At 32.5% G+C, this 18,794-nt stretch overlaps 1 protein-coding gene across 1 annotated transcript; it reads right to left on the reverse strand.

Annotated features, from left to right (window-relative positions):
- Positions 1-17,453: 17,453 nt before the first annotated feature.
- LOC139508991 (uncharacterized) lies at positions 17,454-18,434 on the reverse strand. The gene has a single exon (XM_071296048.1). It carries the CDS (start codon positions 18,432-18,434, stop codon positions 17,454-17,456), a length of 981 nt encoding a protein of 326 aa, XP_071152149.1.
- Positions 18,435-18,794: the final 360 nt, after the last annotated feature.

The following is an 18,794-nucleotide window of genomic DNA, read 5'->3' on the forward strand; positions in this document are numbered from 1 at the left end:
CTGTACATGAATAGAAAAAAAATGCAGTTTTATAACTTTATAGTCTTAACGATATAATCCATTCGTCAACGCTTAATTGTATGATGTTGTAATCAGGTGAAACACAAATTGTTACCGTTTACAGAAATGTTTACCTTCATAATTTATCATCAAAGGGCTTTTAGAATTATCTTTTTTGCCTGATGCATAGAACAATATGTGTGATGTTTAAATAAAACAAAAAGACAGATATTTGATGGGCAGGGTTTGAATAAAAAGCCAAACTGCATGCCACTAGTGATTTGCCTTTGAAGTCAAATTTGCTGGCTAAAAGCTAAAATAAAAAAAACTGCACCATACGACTTTTTGACGACCAATCTTAAATTCAAGTTAAATCATTTTTCTAGGAATGTGCTAATTTATAGCCGTATACCCTGATGTGAAATTAAACTCTTTTAACATGTTTAATAATCGACTTTTTCCTATTTCGTCACCGCATTATATTGACCATTCTCTCATCTAAGAGTCCTCAGAGTGTTTGTTTATCGTCTGGATTTACTACGAGTTACATTCCTAATATTTGTGTTTTTAATTTGAGTTCTTTATTGATATGAAAATATTGACAACAGAATGATTACACATATAACAAGAAATGGAACAAACAAGGAACACATGTTTCGTACACATTCACATAATTTTTTTATAAATAATAAAATGTCTGTACCAAGTCCGGAATATGATGTGTTTGAGCTTTTGATTTTGCTATTCGATTAGGGACTTTCCGTTTAGACTTTTCCTCGGAGTACAGTATTTTTCTGATTTTACTTTTTTGAATGACACTGTATGACAACCAGATCAACAAATGAAAGGAATATATGTTATACGAATGAGGATCCGAGGCAAATATTTTATTTATTGGGTTCTTGATTGGAGTGTCCGTATTTATGTATTCTTAAACATTTATGCCATTGTTCTCAGTGTACTGATAAGGCTCCTGAATCTCGAAATTTCTGGCCATAAGAGGGCGCTTTTATATATTCGAGCTACAATTTGTACTGACAGCGCTTACTAATAAGAACGGTACATTTCCCCGAATTTCATTATAATATTTTTAGAAAAAAAAAGCAGGTACTTGTCAGCCTGGTTTCAAACTTTCGTGTAAATGTATAATGGCTACCTCTCCCACGTTGTAGTATTTCACTTTCAATGTCTATTAAAATGACAAAGTTACAACAGCTATTTATATGCATCTGTACGATCACTCCAATGTTGTTTTTTTAATTAGGCAAAGTGTGTTGTACTTTAAAAAAAGTATCTTAAATCATATCAAATTATGGTAAATAATGCAATTTAATTTGGAAATTATAGTCAAAAGAATCATAACCTTGATGAATATTCTATTAAAATATTTATAAAGAAAATAAGGGGAAATAATGTATGTCCTAGGGCGAACACTTTGGGAAGATATCTTGTTATTTTGATAAACCAAAAGAAAACTCGTGTCTGACTTTGTTTGGTTTAACCAAAGCTAAACATTTACAAAACAATAGGTCATTCACAAGAACATTTACAGAAATGTTCATCATTATAATACATATTGTAAGTTATAGCTCGAAACATTTATACTGAGACTAATGAAGCAAGTTAGAAACATTGACCTTATTACAATTTAATAATGACAATTATATCAATCCTTTCGCGTGTTCGCTAATATACATTCAAATATTTTGCTTTGAGCGTTTCTGTTGAAGATAATACATCTAATGTATAAAAAGTACCATATAATGCCCCGTATCTGATTCACTTGTTTCCTTTGAGTTGCTCATTTCCTAATTACATCATTTGCAAATAATAGAATACATGTACTTATAGGTTTCATAACGAGTGAGAATTGGATATTGCTTGATATCAACTCGAGTCATTCAATTTCAATATAATTAACATTATTGAATTGAAATACGCGTTGTTTTGCCAATCATCCACCTACTCGTAATTTAAAGCCATATGCGGTTATTTACTTTTAATGAAGTGCTTTTACTCTTTTAGGAAAAAATACATTTTTACCTTGTCAATTTATTATTCATGTAACTTTCTTGAATTATTAAACCTTTTTAATATCAATTTTATATTCGTTTGTTACAGCGATGCACATATGTCCTGCAACTAAAGTTCTTATTCATTAAATTAAATCACTAAACACGCGAAAGTATTGATGTAATTGTCATTATTAAATTGAAATGGACGTGTAAAATGCGAACAGAGAAGTTATCCCAAGTTTAGAAAAGAAATTCTGTATTTTCTTCACGGTAAGTTTCTTTTAAATTAGAAACATTTAAAAAATTGTTATTCACTGCCTGTTTCTGTATTGGCTCGGTTATATATTCGAGGTTAGCTGTATTGGAACCGAGACTCGAAGAAATAGCCAGTTACATTATAATATATAACCTATTGTATACTACCGTAATTATCCGGAATGTAGTTGTATACTTTAACCATTAGATGATAACTTGAAAATCTTATAATCGATTAAAAGTTTTGAAATTCTTAATCTTTCCAAGGTATTTAAACCTTAAAATGCTTTTAAGAATCTCTTACTAAAATATGAGTAGTTAATTTGTAAAATTTGAAATATTCGTCCAATCTTGACTTTATTTTACAGAATGTCAGGTCCACGTGTGTATCCTGAAGTTCTAGACTGTAAAGATCGCCAAACTCCTGAAATATACAAAAAGAAAACAATTCTATCAATTATGTTGGTGGTATTTGAATACTTATATAAAAGTTTACATGCAACGACCATCCTAAAACAAAACCAAATTATCTGATACAATTTAATTTGGTTAGCGATGTCCTTCGATGTACATGTTTACAAAACATGTTAAAATTGCAATTTGTTTTGACAATTAACGCTGAATAACATTTTGATTTAATTAGAGTATGTAAATTTGCTGAGAATATTTTTGAGTTTAAGATAATAAAACTCTTAATGTTAATGTAATAGACTGAGTATAATTTGGCAAGGTTTTTTTTTATAATTTTGACCTTTTGATTCATCAAATACAAGGGACATTGGCCCAACCTCCTAGGTCTATGTTGTAAATGTAATCCTCTATTACAATGACATATAATGTAATTTCAGTCTTGTATAAAGCAAAATAAAATTCTAAACATCACTGACTAGAAAAGACATAATAGCTACATTAGTTTTGTTTTAAATATTACTAGTCGATGACGCATTGTACGACAGGCTATTGACCTTCGTGACTTTTGCGTTGATTCTTGATTATTTTTGTATAGAATAATGTAGCTTTTTATACTTTCCTACTTTGATGCCCGCTATTTTCTGTTGCTTTATACTTTATTTTTTACAATAGTCTACAAATATTTTAATGGATCACATCAACTGATAAATAATTACGTATGTATACACAATACCGTACCGTAATTGGATTGATACAGATGCAGTGTTCAAGATTTTTTCTTAAATTGCTTTAAAGTCATATGATCCATCAAAAAGATGAATATAACTGAATTAGTGCTTTTGTACTTGAAAAATGCGTGTTCATAAACATTCTACTAATAAAAAATCCTTTATTGTATTAAAATATTCAGGAAATGTACGCTTTTGATATATTTTTCCCATACTCTAATTAACCGACAGCTTATCCGTTTGGCAAAATACGACAACTGCAGAAGAAAAAAGTACGCCATAGAAAACCAAAAACAAATTACAAGTTCTGTAAGGGAGAGTGTGTCAACCGATTCTGTTTCATTTGATTTCCTAATATTTTGGCCTGGAGAATCACTTGAGGAGACAATTATTGTCCAGGTGTTGTCAGTTTATTTTCGATTTATACATTTGACTGTCCCTTTGGTATCTTTCATCCCTCTTTTATTATCGAAATGCTCATCTGGTGCAGAAAAATTGGTACCGTTAATGTTATTTAACAACAGGTATTACAAGGTTCAACTGAGGTCATTTGAAACGAGTGACTGGTGAAAAATAATGTTTATCCAATTCTTAAACCAATGCATGTATACATCATAAATTTTGACTTCTGTGCACGATTTAATCATTGTTTACGCAAAAGTTTTGTATAATCGTCACTTGTTTTGGTCTCTGTCTGTTATGATTTAACAAATATGGCAGCTAATTAATTGCCGTGTTTTGAAGCCGTGGTTTACCGATTGTCATCATGGCAAAAAAAATAAAAACAATCAAAAAAAAATTAGCTCCCTTATCAAATTTCGGCGCCGAATAACTCAAAGTCAATAAGGGGCCAAAGTTTTCTGGCAATAATTAATCAACAAATGAAATATTTTTGGTCGATTTCACTTTATGAATTCGTAACAAATGTAAACAAAACAAGGACGCGCACAGAGGATTTTGGGTTTGTTGTTTCCATCATGTAATATTATATTATAGACAATTGACTATGAAATATTTGCTATCAACACCCGAAACACGAAATAATAAATAATAAGAAACGTCAATTTGGTACCGACGAGATTCCTTACGAATGCACATGTAGAGGAGTTAGACTATGTTTTTAAAATCCAAATCTCCATCATCTAGCCTTTGTAAAACCGTTTGAATATTTAAACAAAAACTAAAATTTTGCCTCACTGATAATCAAAGGTCAACGATGGAAATTTGATGCATACGACGTGGCTATGTACTTAAACATTCCGCCATTCTGTTATTGTGTTATGTTACATTTTTTATTCTTGTCTTTAATTTTTGAAAACCCCTTGAATTGTGTAAACTTCCTAAAAAAAACGTGTATGGTGTAATGGTGTATGGCATATGGTCACATGGTAGAAGGTGTATGGTGATATGGTGTATATATATATATATATGGAAGTGTTTAACGACATTGACTGGCTATACAGCCCTCGAACGGTCGGCTCGGTGCCCGAAGGCGATTGGTGAGCATCTAAATAATTTGTGCCATCGGTCAGGAACGAGTGGTAGTCGCCATTTTGGAGGTCGCGATCTCGGTTTTGTGAGATGTTTTGATTTGGTTTGTTTACTAACTTGATGTTATATTCTTCACAACGGCTGCTTTCAGAGCCAGTCTGGTCGGCTTGGCAGCCCGCTAACCTCAATGAAGGAATACTGGTAGATTAGTCTCGGACGTAGTATTATAGATGACAGGAAGCGTTATCAGGACCAAAGCCGCGAGGCAGTGAATTGAAGGTCAATCACCCAACACCTAGGATACAGCCCTCGGAAGTTAATCGGCATAACACTCCGCTATGATACAATGGGTTTTGGAGTGCATGTTAACACGGGTACGCCTACTACTACGTCTACTGTACGGTTTGGATTGGTTCCTGTCATCTAAAGTAGTAAGTCGTTGATCATCTAACTGTAAACCCATATCGAAGATAGCGGGTAAAGGAGAGCTGGCCCAGCACGTCCGTTCAGCTGTAATGACTGAGACATGGTATGATAAAAGAAGAATGGTGTAATGGTGTATGCCGGATTGTGTAACGTGTATATAAAGTGTGGTTATCAAAGTTTGTAACTATGCAAAATATTAATAAGAACTGATTGTAATGTTAATATACATTAATTTACATTATTGTGATCAAAATTCGTATTTTTAAAATAAATAATCAATTTTGTAGTCGCACGCTTTCTTTGAATTAAATTGCATTTTGGGTAATTTCCAATGGTGTAGATAGAATGAGTAAGGTGTATAGTGCAAAGATGGAACGTGTATGGTGTAATGGCACAGTATTTATGGTGTAATTGTGTCTTGTGAAAGGTGTAAATTTGTATGGTGTTAGTGGGAAGTTAACGCCATCCCAGGACTGTAATATGCTTTGTCTATATGCCTTTTTGTTCTTATTTTTTTTTACATATTTACAAAAAGGAGGATGTGGTATATTTGCAAATGAGACAACTATCCACAAGAGACCAAATTACACAGCAATTAACAACTATAGGTAATCGTACGGCTTTTAACAATGAGCAAAGCCTATACCGAATAGTCAGTTTTTATAGTGATTAAGATTATAACAAAAAGTAAAATCACAAAAATACTGAACTCCGAGGAAAATTCAAAACGGAAAATCCCCAATCAAATGGCAAAATCAAATAATAAAACACATCAAACGAATGGACAACACAATTTTGACTGATGTAACCTTATTTACTCTTTTTCCTATAATGTCTGTTTGTTTTGGTCACACATTATTTTCAATATAATGGAATTTGATGCAACTCTCATACAAGTGAGAGGTTTATATAGCTATAAAACCAGGTTTAATCCACCGTTTTCAACATTAGAAAATGTCTGTTCCAAATAAGGATTAATATGACAATTGTTCTCCATTCGTTTGATGTGTTTTTAGCTTTTGAAATTGTCTTTTGATTAGGAACCGTCCTTTTTGATTTTTCCTCGGAGTATTGTATTATTGTGATTTTATTTTTGTCCATGATACATATACCTATTATATTCGTTTGCAAATTTCATACAGCTTCAGGAATCCAGGATGAACATTGTATTTGATTGAATTAACTAGGTAATCACTACCCCTCTTTCACCATACATTACCAGTATGGTAACTCTGTATGCAACAATATTAAAACCATAAAGATTAAGAAGTCAAAAAAGTGCTAAGAAGTTGAATAGAAGTACTTGTTGATACAAAAATGCCAAGCTCGTAACCTTGCAAAGTCTACAAAAAGTTGTTAACAATAGAACATGAATTAAGACTATCAAAAAATGCTGTCACCTACAACACATAATTCCCAAAATGACAAAACAGATAGATGTAACAAATGACAACAATGCTCTGGCGAGGTTCATAAGCTGCAACAGACGGATACACACGTAGACATGGTAGAGATATTAGACTATATCTTTTAAATCCCAATCCACTTTCTCGGGCCTTTTAAAACACGTGTGAATAATTTTTAAAAATTGCAAATTTACTAACAGTTTCCCTAGACGATATTCAAAAGTCATCGGATAAGACGATCAATATTATCTTTATTGTACTGTAGTATCCATATTATGATTGGCGGTCTGATGAAAGCTTACGCGCAATTCAATTACATAAAAATTCGTTTGGGTATAAAATATCTAAGGAAGCCTGTGTAATTATTTCCTAGCTATGATTGTAGGGGAACGGTGATTCTTTGTTTTTACAGTAAATTTACATTGTTCAGTTAGTTGTTGATTAGTATTGAATTTATTGGAATTAAGACAAATAAAGATGTTATTAGACTTGACAAAATCAATCTTTGAGCTGTGATAACTTTTACATTCTGTACAATGATATCAGACAACTCACAAGGTAAGACAATTGCTCTCGTTAGTGTTAATTTTAATTATGCTATTTGAAATATTTAATGAAAATTCAAAAGTTAATGAAAAATACATACAAAATTAAGTTAATTTATAAAACCTTTAAATATTCAACCAATTTTTTGTGAGTGGATATAACTATAATGTTAACGAAAAAGAACCATACAGTGTGAAATTTATCTATTGCAATTTAAATAGTGCACTATTTAATTATTGATACATAATAGTTCTTTTGTATTTTTACCTTGCACAAAATTTGGGAAATGCATTAAGAAAATTTGCTTTGAATCTGTTTGAGTCCATTTTTGTGAAAATGATTGAATCGGAGCTTTAAAATTTCATCAGACCTGCTGAAGACGTAAGGAATGAATTACATTTTAAACTGGGAATTATACAACATAAACATATGTTTACTCTTGTTCCTGAAGCTTTCTATATTTTAGATCATAAATGCATTTAAATGTTAACTTTTGACCTACTTGAATAAAGGAGCCATTTACAAAATGATTGTAATTCCAGGAACTTTTAAGCTTGGGTGTTTACTTTGATAAACTAATCGATTTCTATTACTTTTCTGTTGCTATTAAAATGTATCTTCTGTGCGTAGATACTATTCTTACTTAAAATGATATGTTCTAAAAAAGATATACTTTATTTTGCATGAACAATACTAATTTGGGTTTTATTACTTTTATAAGAAATGTATTTGTTATTTTACCAACTATTGTTAAACTGTGCATGACTGTTTTTTTTTATCTGTGTGTAAACTAAATCATTGTAAGTTGAGTTGCAAATATCAAAAAGCTCATGTTTCGCTAGTCTGTTTACTGAAAACCGGCTTTACATACAAATCTGAATTGCATCGTCGTTCGAGCAGAAATCAGTACACATAATTTCAAAAATAGCGAAATATTAAAAACATTGGCAAATACATGTGCATATTATAAATCCATATTCCATTAAAACGCGTTGATCTTCTAGTTAATGTATACTTCTGTTGTCATTGTGCAGGTTCATGAATTGATCTATTCTACGTTGGTGCAATATGCTGTAGGCAAATGCTTTACCTTTTCATCCGTATACCGTTAACTTATTGAAAATCGTTAATGGTTTAATAGCTACTTAATATTAACAAATGAATATGCACGCACTGAATTATCATGAATTGGAGAATTTGTTTTTCCTGGAATAGAAGGGATGTGTTGAATGGCTCAATTAATGACCCCCCCCCCCCAAAAAAAAAAGCATGCAGTTACATGTTATAAAACAAAATGATCAGAACAGCACTTTTATGGATATTATAAACAACCTACAGAGTCAAACAGACAAGAAAATCATACCTTACCCAACAATTATTGTGGAATACAGAAAACAAACTTTTGAGTTCTTCGAAATTAATATCTTATGATGAGGGCAATAAGTTGAATGAAATTTTCGATTGTCGTTTTTATAGGGAAACAATTGATATAATAGTATTCAAAAAGAATACTACACCGTGACTTTTAAATTATTGTTGGAAATATGCGTTTAGCGTGGCTCGGTACTTATACATCCCGTGCTATTGTGCTATGGAATTTCTTTTTTGTATTCTCGTTTGTTTTTTGCTTATGTGCCTTGTTTATATGGCTTTTTGTTTTCTTAGTTGACATATTTGTTTGTTTTACAAGAATTAGGATTATAACACAACGTTGACTGATGAACCCCTTTTTGACATTTGTACCTGTTATTTCGGTTTATTTAGTTCACATATTATTTTCAATATAATGCAGTAATTTGAGGTAACTGTCATACAAGTGAAAGTTTTTCCAAATAATCCATTCAAAAGACACGTGTACCAAAATGTTTATATTTTTTTTGGATTATTTTGTTTGACAAAGGGATAAAGAAATACACTTTTAAATCTTTTATTAAGATATAATACCTGCGTTGATTTCTTTTTATTCTCATAAGACAGGTTTTCCGTGCACATAAAACAGAAGATGTGGTGTGATCGACAATGAGAGAATTCTAACTATACACAGGAGACAAAATGTCACAGAAATTAGCAAACATATGTCACTGTACGGCCTTCAATAAAAAACAAAGCCCTAGCCGCACAATCGGCTATTAAAGTCCTCGAAATGACAAATGTAAAAGAAATCAAACGAGAAAGACTGTTAAAAAGAGGAACGTCAAACAAATATGTCACACAGCAAAAAACGACAATCGATAAAATAACAGGCTCCTGACTTGTGACAGGCACATACATACAGAATGTGGTGGGGTTAAACATGTTAGCCGGGTCCCAACCCTCCCCTTAACCTTGGACAGTGGTATAACATTACAACATAAGAACAAAGTATAAACATTAGCGGAAAAAAGGCTTAACTCATCAGATGGATATAAATAGAACTACTTCTAACAAAAACACAGAGAAGGTGTGGCCGGGTACTTCTACATCCAAACAACAAAAAGACACTAAGTACAGATCTGAGAGTGCTCGCAATTACTGGCAGTTAGTTCAAAGCCAATAAAAACTAATATAAAAAATCATGCATCTAAGACTAAATTATCAATTATTACACATCCAACCTTCAATGGTATAAGTGTAAATACGTAATAAACAGTCAGAAAAAAACATTACCTACACGTATTAAGAACGAAATCAAATTAAACTATCAAAGAAGTGGGTTCTGTAAAGTAAAATGAAGAGCGGGAAATATGGACAACCACTGGTAGACTAAGAAGGTATTTTGGATAGGGTAGATATTGTTATGCTCGCAATATGCTTAGTTGGGGTTCCCTAAAAGAGCTGTTACAGTGATATGTAAAGGAGGGGTGAAAGAGTGTGACACTTCCGGACTACAGACATATAAGACGTCACCACCCCGACAAGACATGTGTTTTATGGTTTTAGCAAACATTCTTAAAGCCTTAAATAAATATCTGGTGAAATGTGCGTAATTAAAAACCTGTATGAGCTGCATTAAGGCGTTTTAAGACATTTTATTCCAATTCAAACTTAAAACAAAGCTATATATTGATTACCAAGTTTGTCTTTTAGCTTTATTTACCTTTGACTTTGATAGCAGAATGTGACATTTTAAGACATGTTTGATAAAGGTTTTAGTAGTAAATATTGATAATTTTCCGAATTCATGCAATAACTCTCTTCTATGTTATCTTTGTGCATCTACTACTAGGTGCGCCTTTCATATCAATATTGTTGATGTTTAACACTTATTTGCTCAGACATACATTTTCGTGTAACTTGCGTTGTCACAACATCAGTGAAAATATCCACCTTAAAGGAGTAGGTTCAGTAAGACACCTTTTTGGCCCCAAAATATAGCAGTTTTACAAAATTGTTAAAATGTAAATTGTAAGTTATTTATTAGAAAGTAGAATGCTAGTGCTACATAACTACATGTATGGGCTGTTTTTGACAATACAATGCATATATATCGGGTATTAGTATCATTAACTCATGCTAATTTACTGAAATCTTCACAATTTCAGCATTTTAGTTAAATTTTTGACGGTTTCCGTCTTAAATGAAAATGGCCGCATTTGCGTTCATTCTTAATATTAAAATGTAAGTTGTATTTGAGGATAAATACATAGCATATATAAAGTTTGAGGAAGAACACGGATGCGGCCACTTTCATTTTTGACGAACCATCTGAAAAGTGATATTTTTTGGAATATTTGATAGATTTTTCATATTTAAGCTTGAATCAGAGCGTTTTTAATGACTAAATCAGTTAAAAATTTTCAAATAAACTAATTGAATCAACTGAAATAGACACTCAAGTGTTTAAAAAGTGTCCAAAATCTTTCGTCAGATGAACTTAAAATTTGAGGCCATAATCGTCCCTTACCGGGACCTACTTATATTATTTTTGTTCATGTATATATTGCCGTTTACAATAGTTTACTACACATAAATGAAAATATCTCGTCCTAAAGTCTTTTCCTTAATTGGAAACTCAAACAGCTAAGGATGAATGAATATTTAAATGCGTGATAATATGATGTCATTTAATTTGCGCGTTTAGTTACATCGTTTAGTTACATCTATAAAAACTAATGAGCACTTAAGGCCGAGATTTCAAACAATATGAGGAACTTATTTCAATAGCCTGAATGCATTTAAATTATATGTAGAACCTTGAAGTCATCTATTATTTATTGTTTCGGTCAATTGTTATTATGTCTGATTAATCAATGACATTGTAAACTGTTCATTTAATGCGATTCCACGTGTCTGATAGTTGGTCATTACTACAGGTTTAATACAGAAACGCTGGTTTATACACTCGTCAGAATGTTTACTCGAATTTAATACAGGATTTTGCCTTTAAGTTCGAAAAGGTGTTGGATGATGTGTGCATTACGCAAAATATTAGATTTGTTTACATGATTAATGTTAAAGTTGTTTTTATTTGTCATATGTTATACTATTTTATCTTTGAGTATATACTATTATGGATGGCTAGAGGTGCAGTCCGAAGTGAGAAACATTTGTAGGCCATATTTGAGGGGGGGGGGGGGGTCTTAGTGGATCCTGATTCCGAAATCCCGGGCTTAAAAACATGAAATCCCGAGATCCCTAATTGAAAGAAATTGAAATCTCGACATCCCGAATTTCAAAAAAAGAATAATCGGATCAATCCTGAAATCCCGAGCTTAAAAACACCCGATCCTTGAGTCCCGATAAAGGTCCTTAACCCCCCCCCCTATTTGTTTAATTATACCAAAGGGTAATTCAAACCATTGAAAATTCATGTTAAGGATACTCTTGAACAAAGTTCGGGGTACACAAGTTCTTATTTTATAATTACAAAATAATGTTCCTCTTATTACTTATTGACTATTGACGTACGTAGTATAAATAAGTTCAACACCTTTATTTCCTCTAATACAATAATAGATGTAATATAAGTTCTCTAAAAGATAATTTCCGCTGAATAATGACAGGATATAAGGTAAGAATAGGGATATTGTTCATTTGTCCATTCATGTCATTATACAAACTGACATACATACTTACCTTCGTGTCAGAACCAGATCCTGTTTTCATGTAAGAAACGGGTCAATTGTAATGAGAACAGTTTTAATACAGAAACGCCGCTTTATACAGAATGTTTACTCGAATTTAATACAGGATTTTGCCTTTAATTTCGAAAAGGTGTTGGATGATGTGTGCATTACGCTAAATATTAGATTTGTTTACATGTTTAATGTTATAGTTGTTTTTATTTGTCATATGTTATACTATTTTATCTTTGAGTATATACTATTATACATATAGATGGCTAAGTGAGAAGTGAGAAACATTTGTAGGGTTGACAATCTTGGAAATGCACCGCTTTGAGTTGGCCATATTTGAGGGGGGGGGGGGGGGGGGGGCTTAGGAGGTCCTGATCCCGAAATCCCGGGCTTAAAAACATGAAATCCCGAGGTCCCGAATTGAAAGATATTGAAATATCGACTTCCCGAATTTCAAAAAAAGAATTATCGGATCAGTCCTAAAATCCCGAGCTTAAAAAACCCGATCCTGGAGTCCCGATAAAGGTCCTACGCCCCCTCCCTTATTTGTTTAATTATACCAAAGGGTAATTCAAACCATTGAAAATTCATGTTAAGGATACTCTTGAACAAAGTTCGGGGTACACAAGTTCTTATTTTATAATTACAAAATAATGTTCCTCTTATTACTTATTGACGTACATTGTATAAATAAGGTAAACACCTTTAATTTCCCCTTATACAATAATAGATGTAATATAAGTTCTCTAAAAGATAATTTCCGCTGAATAATGACAGGATATAAGGCAAGAATAGGGATATTGTTCATTTGTCCATTCATGTCATTACAAACTGACATGCATCTTACCTGCGTGTCAGAACCAGATCCTGTTTTCATGTAAGCAACGGGTCAATTGTAATGAGGACAAAACATTTTTGTTAAGCAATGACGCCATAATATGTTTGTCTAGCTTTTTGTTGACATAGCATTTAGATGAAGCGAAATTGCGACGTAATATTTTTTGGCAAACGCAACGGCGACACAATATTTCGGCCAAGCGTAATGACGACATAATACTAGTTTTATGGTCAAACGCAACGGCGAAAAACTATTTCGGTCATGCGCAACGGCGACATAATATGTTGTTGCTCAAGTGTAATATTAGGATCAAATCTTTTTTTATAACTTGTTGTGCAAACATTATTTACTTCTCAAATTTATATGTTAAACTTTGAGCGTTTGAATAAATGAACTTTTATTTTGTTGTAAGATTACTGATATATGAGACAATCAATTATTGAAGGAAGCTATGTAGTTTCGCTAAAATGGTGACATCATATTTTGCACATTTAAAATTGAAGGATAATTGATTGAATGATCATTTCACTTCATTAACTTTGTATTAAAACTTTGACAGTTACGAATATTTGGTATTGATTGGTTTAACATATAAGTATACATGTACCGACAATGTCACCCACATGTCACTTGTTTATACAACTCGTAGTCTAGACAGTAATAGAATGAAGCAAAACTCCCGAGAACATCGAAGGTAATCCAAAAACATAATTATGCCAACAGAAGCGATATAATGTCCATGTTTTAAACTTGCTACCGGTCGGGTGTGATGCTTGTGGAGTAAAAGTATTATCCATACAATAGCCAATGCTTAGGTTCTAGAAAGATTTAAATAATCATTGTAGTTTACCAGCTCATTTACAGTTCGTGATTTACTGGCATGTTATAACAATTTCCGTTGAAATTAATTGGAATTGACTGCTGTGGGTTTTTTTTTTTTTTTTTTTTTTTGTGCTCCTAATCATCGTTTTCAAAACTTTAGGTCTCGATTTAAAAAAAAAAAACGAAGTTTACAGATTTGTTTTGTCATTTACATGTAACACACAAATGAATCTTTTCTTTAATATCAGCATCTTTGTCATCATTGTTTTATATGGTTAAACTTATACTCTATCTTCCTCCGCATTTGATCGCAGTGTATATGAAATATGTTATCTAAAATCTTCGATAATAAGTACTTGTGTTCCAACATTTAAAAAAAAAACATCTATAAAAAGTAAAACTTTTTAAAATTATATGCGCTTGTAACAGATACAATGATGCTTTCTTGATTTTTTTATTTACTTATTACGAAAACCACATGCTGATGATTTCTTTTCTTTTCTTTTTCATCGTTGTATGCTTTTTCGTTGACATTTATATCCCTCACATCAGCTTTTATTCCTGTAAACACACATCATAACCAAACAGTTAATAGAGACTTTATTACATGTATTTATTCAAATAAACGATATACAATGAAGATACATATAACCATATTATTGCTCTGACAAAAGATCCCATGAAATGTATTGCAATTCATGTTTCTAAATTACTTTCAGTTCTATGTTTGTATAGATTGCACTGGGAAATAATGGAAACCCTCCATGACTTTTATTTATAACTAAATTACCATGTATATTGATTAGATAATAAATCTCTGTTATGCGCTTCAAAGTTCTAAAAGCAAAAGCAATACAGCTTATTGTCATATCAGAAATATTTACATCCAAATTATTACAGACCATTTTGAAATATAATTTCAGACAAGACTATAAAATGGACATAATATTATATAAATAATGTGGAGGATCATCAAAACAATCTTATACCTTTGGCGTATTTCAAGTAACTTTTCTAAATTATGTTACGTATAATACAAATGCTGTGAAATGTTATGCGTGTGTACCTTGTTTCATTCATTAGAATCGAAGATATTTTAGTGATGGGAAAAAGAAGAGAGACGGTCAAGACGTAATTAAAACATTGACTATTAAACTAAATAGTATATAGGATATACAAATCATTTTTTCATGTCTTCGTTTACATAATCAGAAAAATCGCCAAAGAGTTTTAATCAATGCCATTGTAACTAAGTCTAGAACAACAATCATTGTTTAAACCTGCCTGATTACACAACATAAGTGACGTTTATTGAACGTTTTCGATTGATCAAACACTTCTGAGTTATGATAGGTGATTAACTCTAGTATTTATGGCAACCTTATGACCAACCTCCAGGATCTAGATGTTGTTTTTTTTTTATCTACAAATGTATATTTCCAATCATATGTTTACCGTTATAATAACTTGTTGGTGTAAAATGCAAAACCCATACTAGTAACTTTTTAAAAAAGGTTACTAAGACTTCCGATGTAAAACTATATAATCATTTTGCGTACTTCAAATTTCTAAATCTTCTTCTGTCCGTCTGGCTGTCCGTTCCCCCAGTATCAGGGAAACTTCTTTGATAAAGGTAATTAACGATGAAGCTGTAGGCAAATAAGCACAAAACAACTAAGTTTATTTTAATGTGATTTTTCTTTTTCTTTAAATCTTATGCAAAATAAAGATGTTGACCAAATTCCCACGGTTAACTGAACATGGAAAGGAGATAATGTTAAACCAATGCATTCCAGTGTGAAAGCTTTTGGTTAAGCTAGTTGACCAATAAGTTGCATTCAAATTGACTTGAAGCTGCGAACTGATGTTCGTTAGGATGGGCAATTTGTTAAAACATGCCAATTTACGGTTGTAAAACATGTAAGAACATGGAAATGCGATAATGGAAGCAGGGACACATTGTAGTATTATGTGTATCATTTTGTGTCTTTCGATTCGAAGAAAGGTTATTCAATGTCGCTTCGATATCTTCGCCTCGTTTTGTTGTTATTTATAATTTCTTGGCAAAACACAAGGGGTATATGACCTTTCTCAACCACTGAACACATAGACGTGCATTCCATTTTACTTCACACCTTATTGTATACCTCGATATCTGATCAGTGGCGCATCTAGGGTAGGGGTGAGATTCCTTTGTATCCTGGGTTGGAACCCCTTTTACAAATGGCTAGATACGCTCCTGCTGATAATTTTTACAAGAGAAACAATACAATCCCAAGATAATAGAATTATTTATGCTAGAAAGGATCGGTTAACAGAATGAAATTCAAAACAATGTGGCTGTGGCCAATGATTGACACATTAAATTCATCCATTGACTGGGACAATTTACGTGAACGTTTGTCTGTAACGACCACTGTTCACGACGTACCTACGATAGACATTTAAACTGTGGGGTCACCAAAGGTTTCTTAACGCCTTTAATTATAAAATAATTCGAAAAATTAATCAGGAATAACCTTTATGTTTTGATTTATATAATTGGTATAAATCAAAACATCGTGTTATTTCTGATTAATTTTTCGAATTACTTTAATAAGGTGTTGAGAACCTTTGGTGACCCAATAGTTTAAGTGTTTTTTAAAAAGTACATAGTGAGCAGTGGTCGTTACATAAAAACGTTCACTTAAATTGTCCCAGCCAATGGATGAATTTAATGTGTCAATAAATCGCCACAGCCACAGCCACGCTGTTTTGAATTTCATTCTAAATGCGTTTAAAATGAGAAACAATGATGGCCTACAACATCTTTCGTAAGAAGCCTTAACTGATGAGAAACATGATCCATGCTCAAAATTTAGTTTTAACTCCCAAATGGTAATCAGTGAATGTTTTTGCTTCACTTGTGGCACTTGCACTTGTATCGAGAACTGGTTATATGGTAGAAACTTTTATTAAGTCTGAGATTGGAATCGTCCATAAATTGGTACATGTCTGATAACAGATAGAACTGTTAAACGTTTGCTGATGTGAATGACAATAAATTTGATGTCTGATTGTGATAATTGTATCGTTATTCCTACGATATGAGGGCAATAAGAAGTACAAACAATAGTTTAGGCACACAAGTATAATTCCAAACAGTTACATCATGTACGTGTACAACGTCATCAGTGTCAGTGCTAATCTATGGAGCGCATCATAAACATATACATATCGTTACATCCCCTTTCTTAAGAAAAAATCTTTAAAGTTCTTGTTCTCAAAATTTCTTTAAACTGATCTTAACTCGCGATTGTGCCATTTAAAGTATTAATTAACTTTTACTACAGAACATATTTACAGTCCATCACTAGAAACCCTACTTTTATAAGTCCATTATAAATTCACAATATCAAAACCCTAATCTAATTCAAACTAAAAAAAAAAAAATCAAACAGGCACATATTTACAAAGTCCATTCAACGCACTACTGTACATACATAGTCCTGAAGATGTTTCGGTCTACTACGAATACGTTCTGAGGTTCTGATAGTTGGTTTTAGTTCTTGGTGTTCAATCACTTTGTCGTCTACTTGATTATCGATGGCGATCGGTTGTGCGTGATTGTCAGTACTATCTGCGGATGTTTGAGTTGGTAGATCTAATTCTGACTGTTCAATCATCGGCTCTTTAGTTAATACCAAATGTCTACGATTTCTCCGATAAGTGCTGCCATCTTCGGTGGTCACATTGTACGATCTTATATTACATTTCTCATCAACCTTTGCTTTTGTCCATTCTTTTCCATTTTTGAACGGTTTAATTCGCACTATATCTCCTTTCGCTAGTTCGGTCTTATCTTTAGCACTACGATTGTAATAGTTACGCTGTTTCTCCTTTTGAATCCTCTTGTTTCCTACAACATCTGTTTGAATGTCTGGCTTCAATAATCTTGACGCCGACGGTAATAGCGTTCTTCCTCTTCTTCCAAACATGCGTTGTGACGGAGAACTATCCAAGCCTTCAGATGGTGTATTTCTCCAATCTAACAATGCTAAATACGGGTCTTTCGCATCCTTATGAGATTTCACCATTAACCTTTTCGCTGTTTTGATAGCGTTTTCAACTTTTCCGTTTGATTGTGGAAATCTCGGTGAACTTGTTGTATGCGTAAATTCATACTGATTTGAGAAATGTCTAAACTCGTGACTGTTGAACGGCGGTCCATTGTCTGAAAATACGCAATCAGGTAGTCCATATCTCGCAAAATGTTTCTTCAAGATTCCAATTACTTCTTTTCCTTTCTTGTTATTTAATCTGTCAATGTCAAAGTAGTCGGAATAGTAATCAATTGTCATCAAATAGTCTTGTTGATTAAACTCAAAGAGATCGCAAGCAATTTTCTCCCATGGTCTTGTACAGAGTTCATGACTGTGCAGACTTTCTTTCTGTTGTTCCATGTTGAATGCATTGCAAATTTCACATGTTTTAATATAACTTTCAATGTCCGAGTTCATATTCGGCCAATATAAACATTCTCTTGCTCGTCGTAAGCATCCTTGTATTCCTATGTGACTAGAATGTGCTTTTTCTGTCAGATCTGCTCTTGCACTATTCGGCACTACAACCCTATCACTTTTGAAAATCAATCCATTCTGAATTGTAAGTTCTTCTCGAAACGGAAATACTTCTGTATCTTTATATCTACGGCATCCTTGTTAATCGGCCATCCTTTCTTTATAACTTTCGAAAGAATTTGAAGTTCTTCATCTTCTGCGGTAGCTGATTGTAGTGTTTTACACCTTTCGGCGGTGATCGGT

The sequence above is a fragment of the Mytilus edulis genome, unplaced genomic scaffold (assembly GCF_963676685.1).
Source record: "Mytilus edulis unplaced genomic scaffold, xbMytEdul2.2 SCAFFOLD_1577, whole genome shotgun sequence".
Lineage (NCBI taxonomy): Eukaryota > Metazoa > Mollusca > Bivalvia > Mytilida > Mytilidae > Mytilus > Mytilus edulis.

What these genes read in the sequence shown, in the direction of transcription:
- LOC139508991 (XM_071296048.1), bottom strand. Translation starts at nt 18,434, where the DNA reads ATGGAACAACAGAAAGAAAGTCTGCACAGTCATGAACTCTGTACAAGA.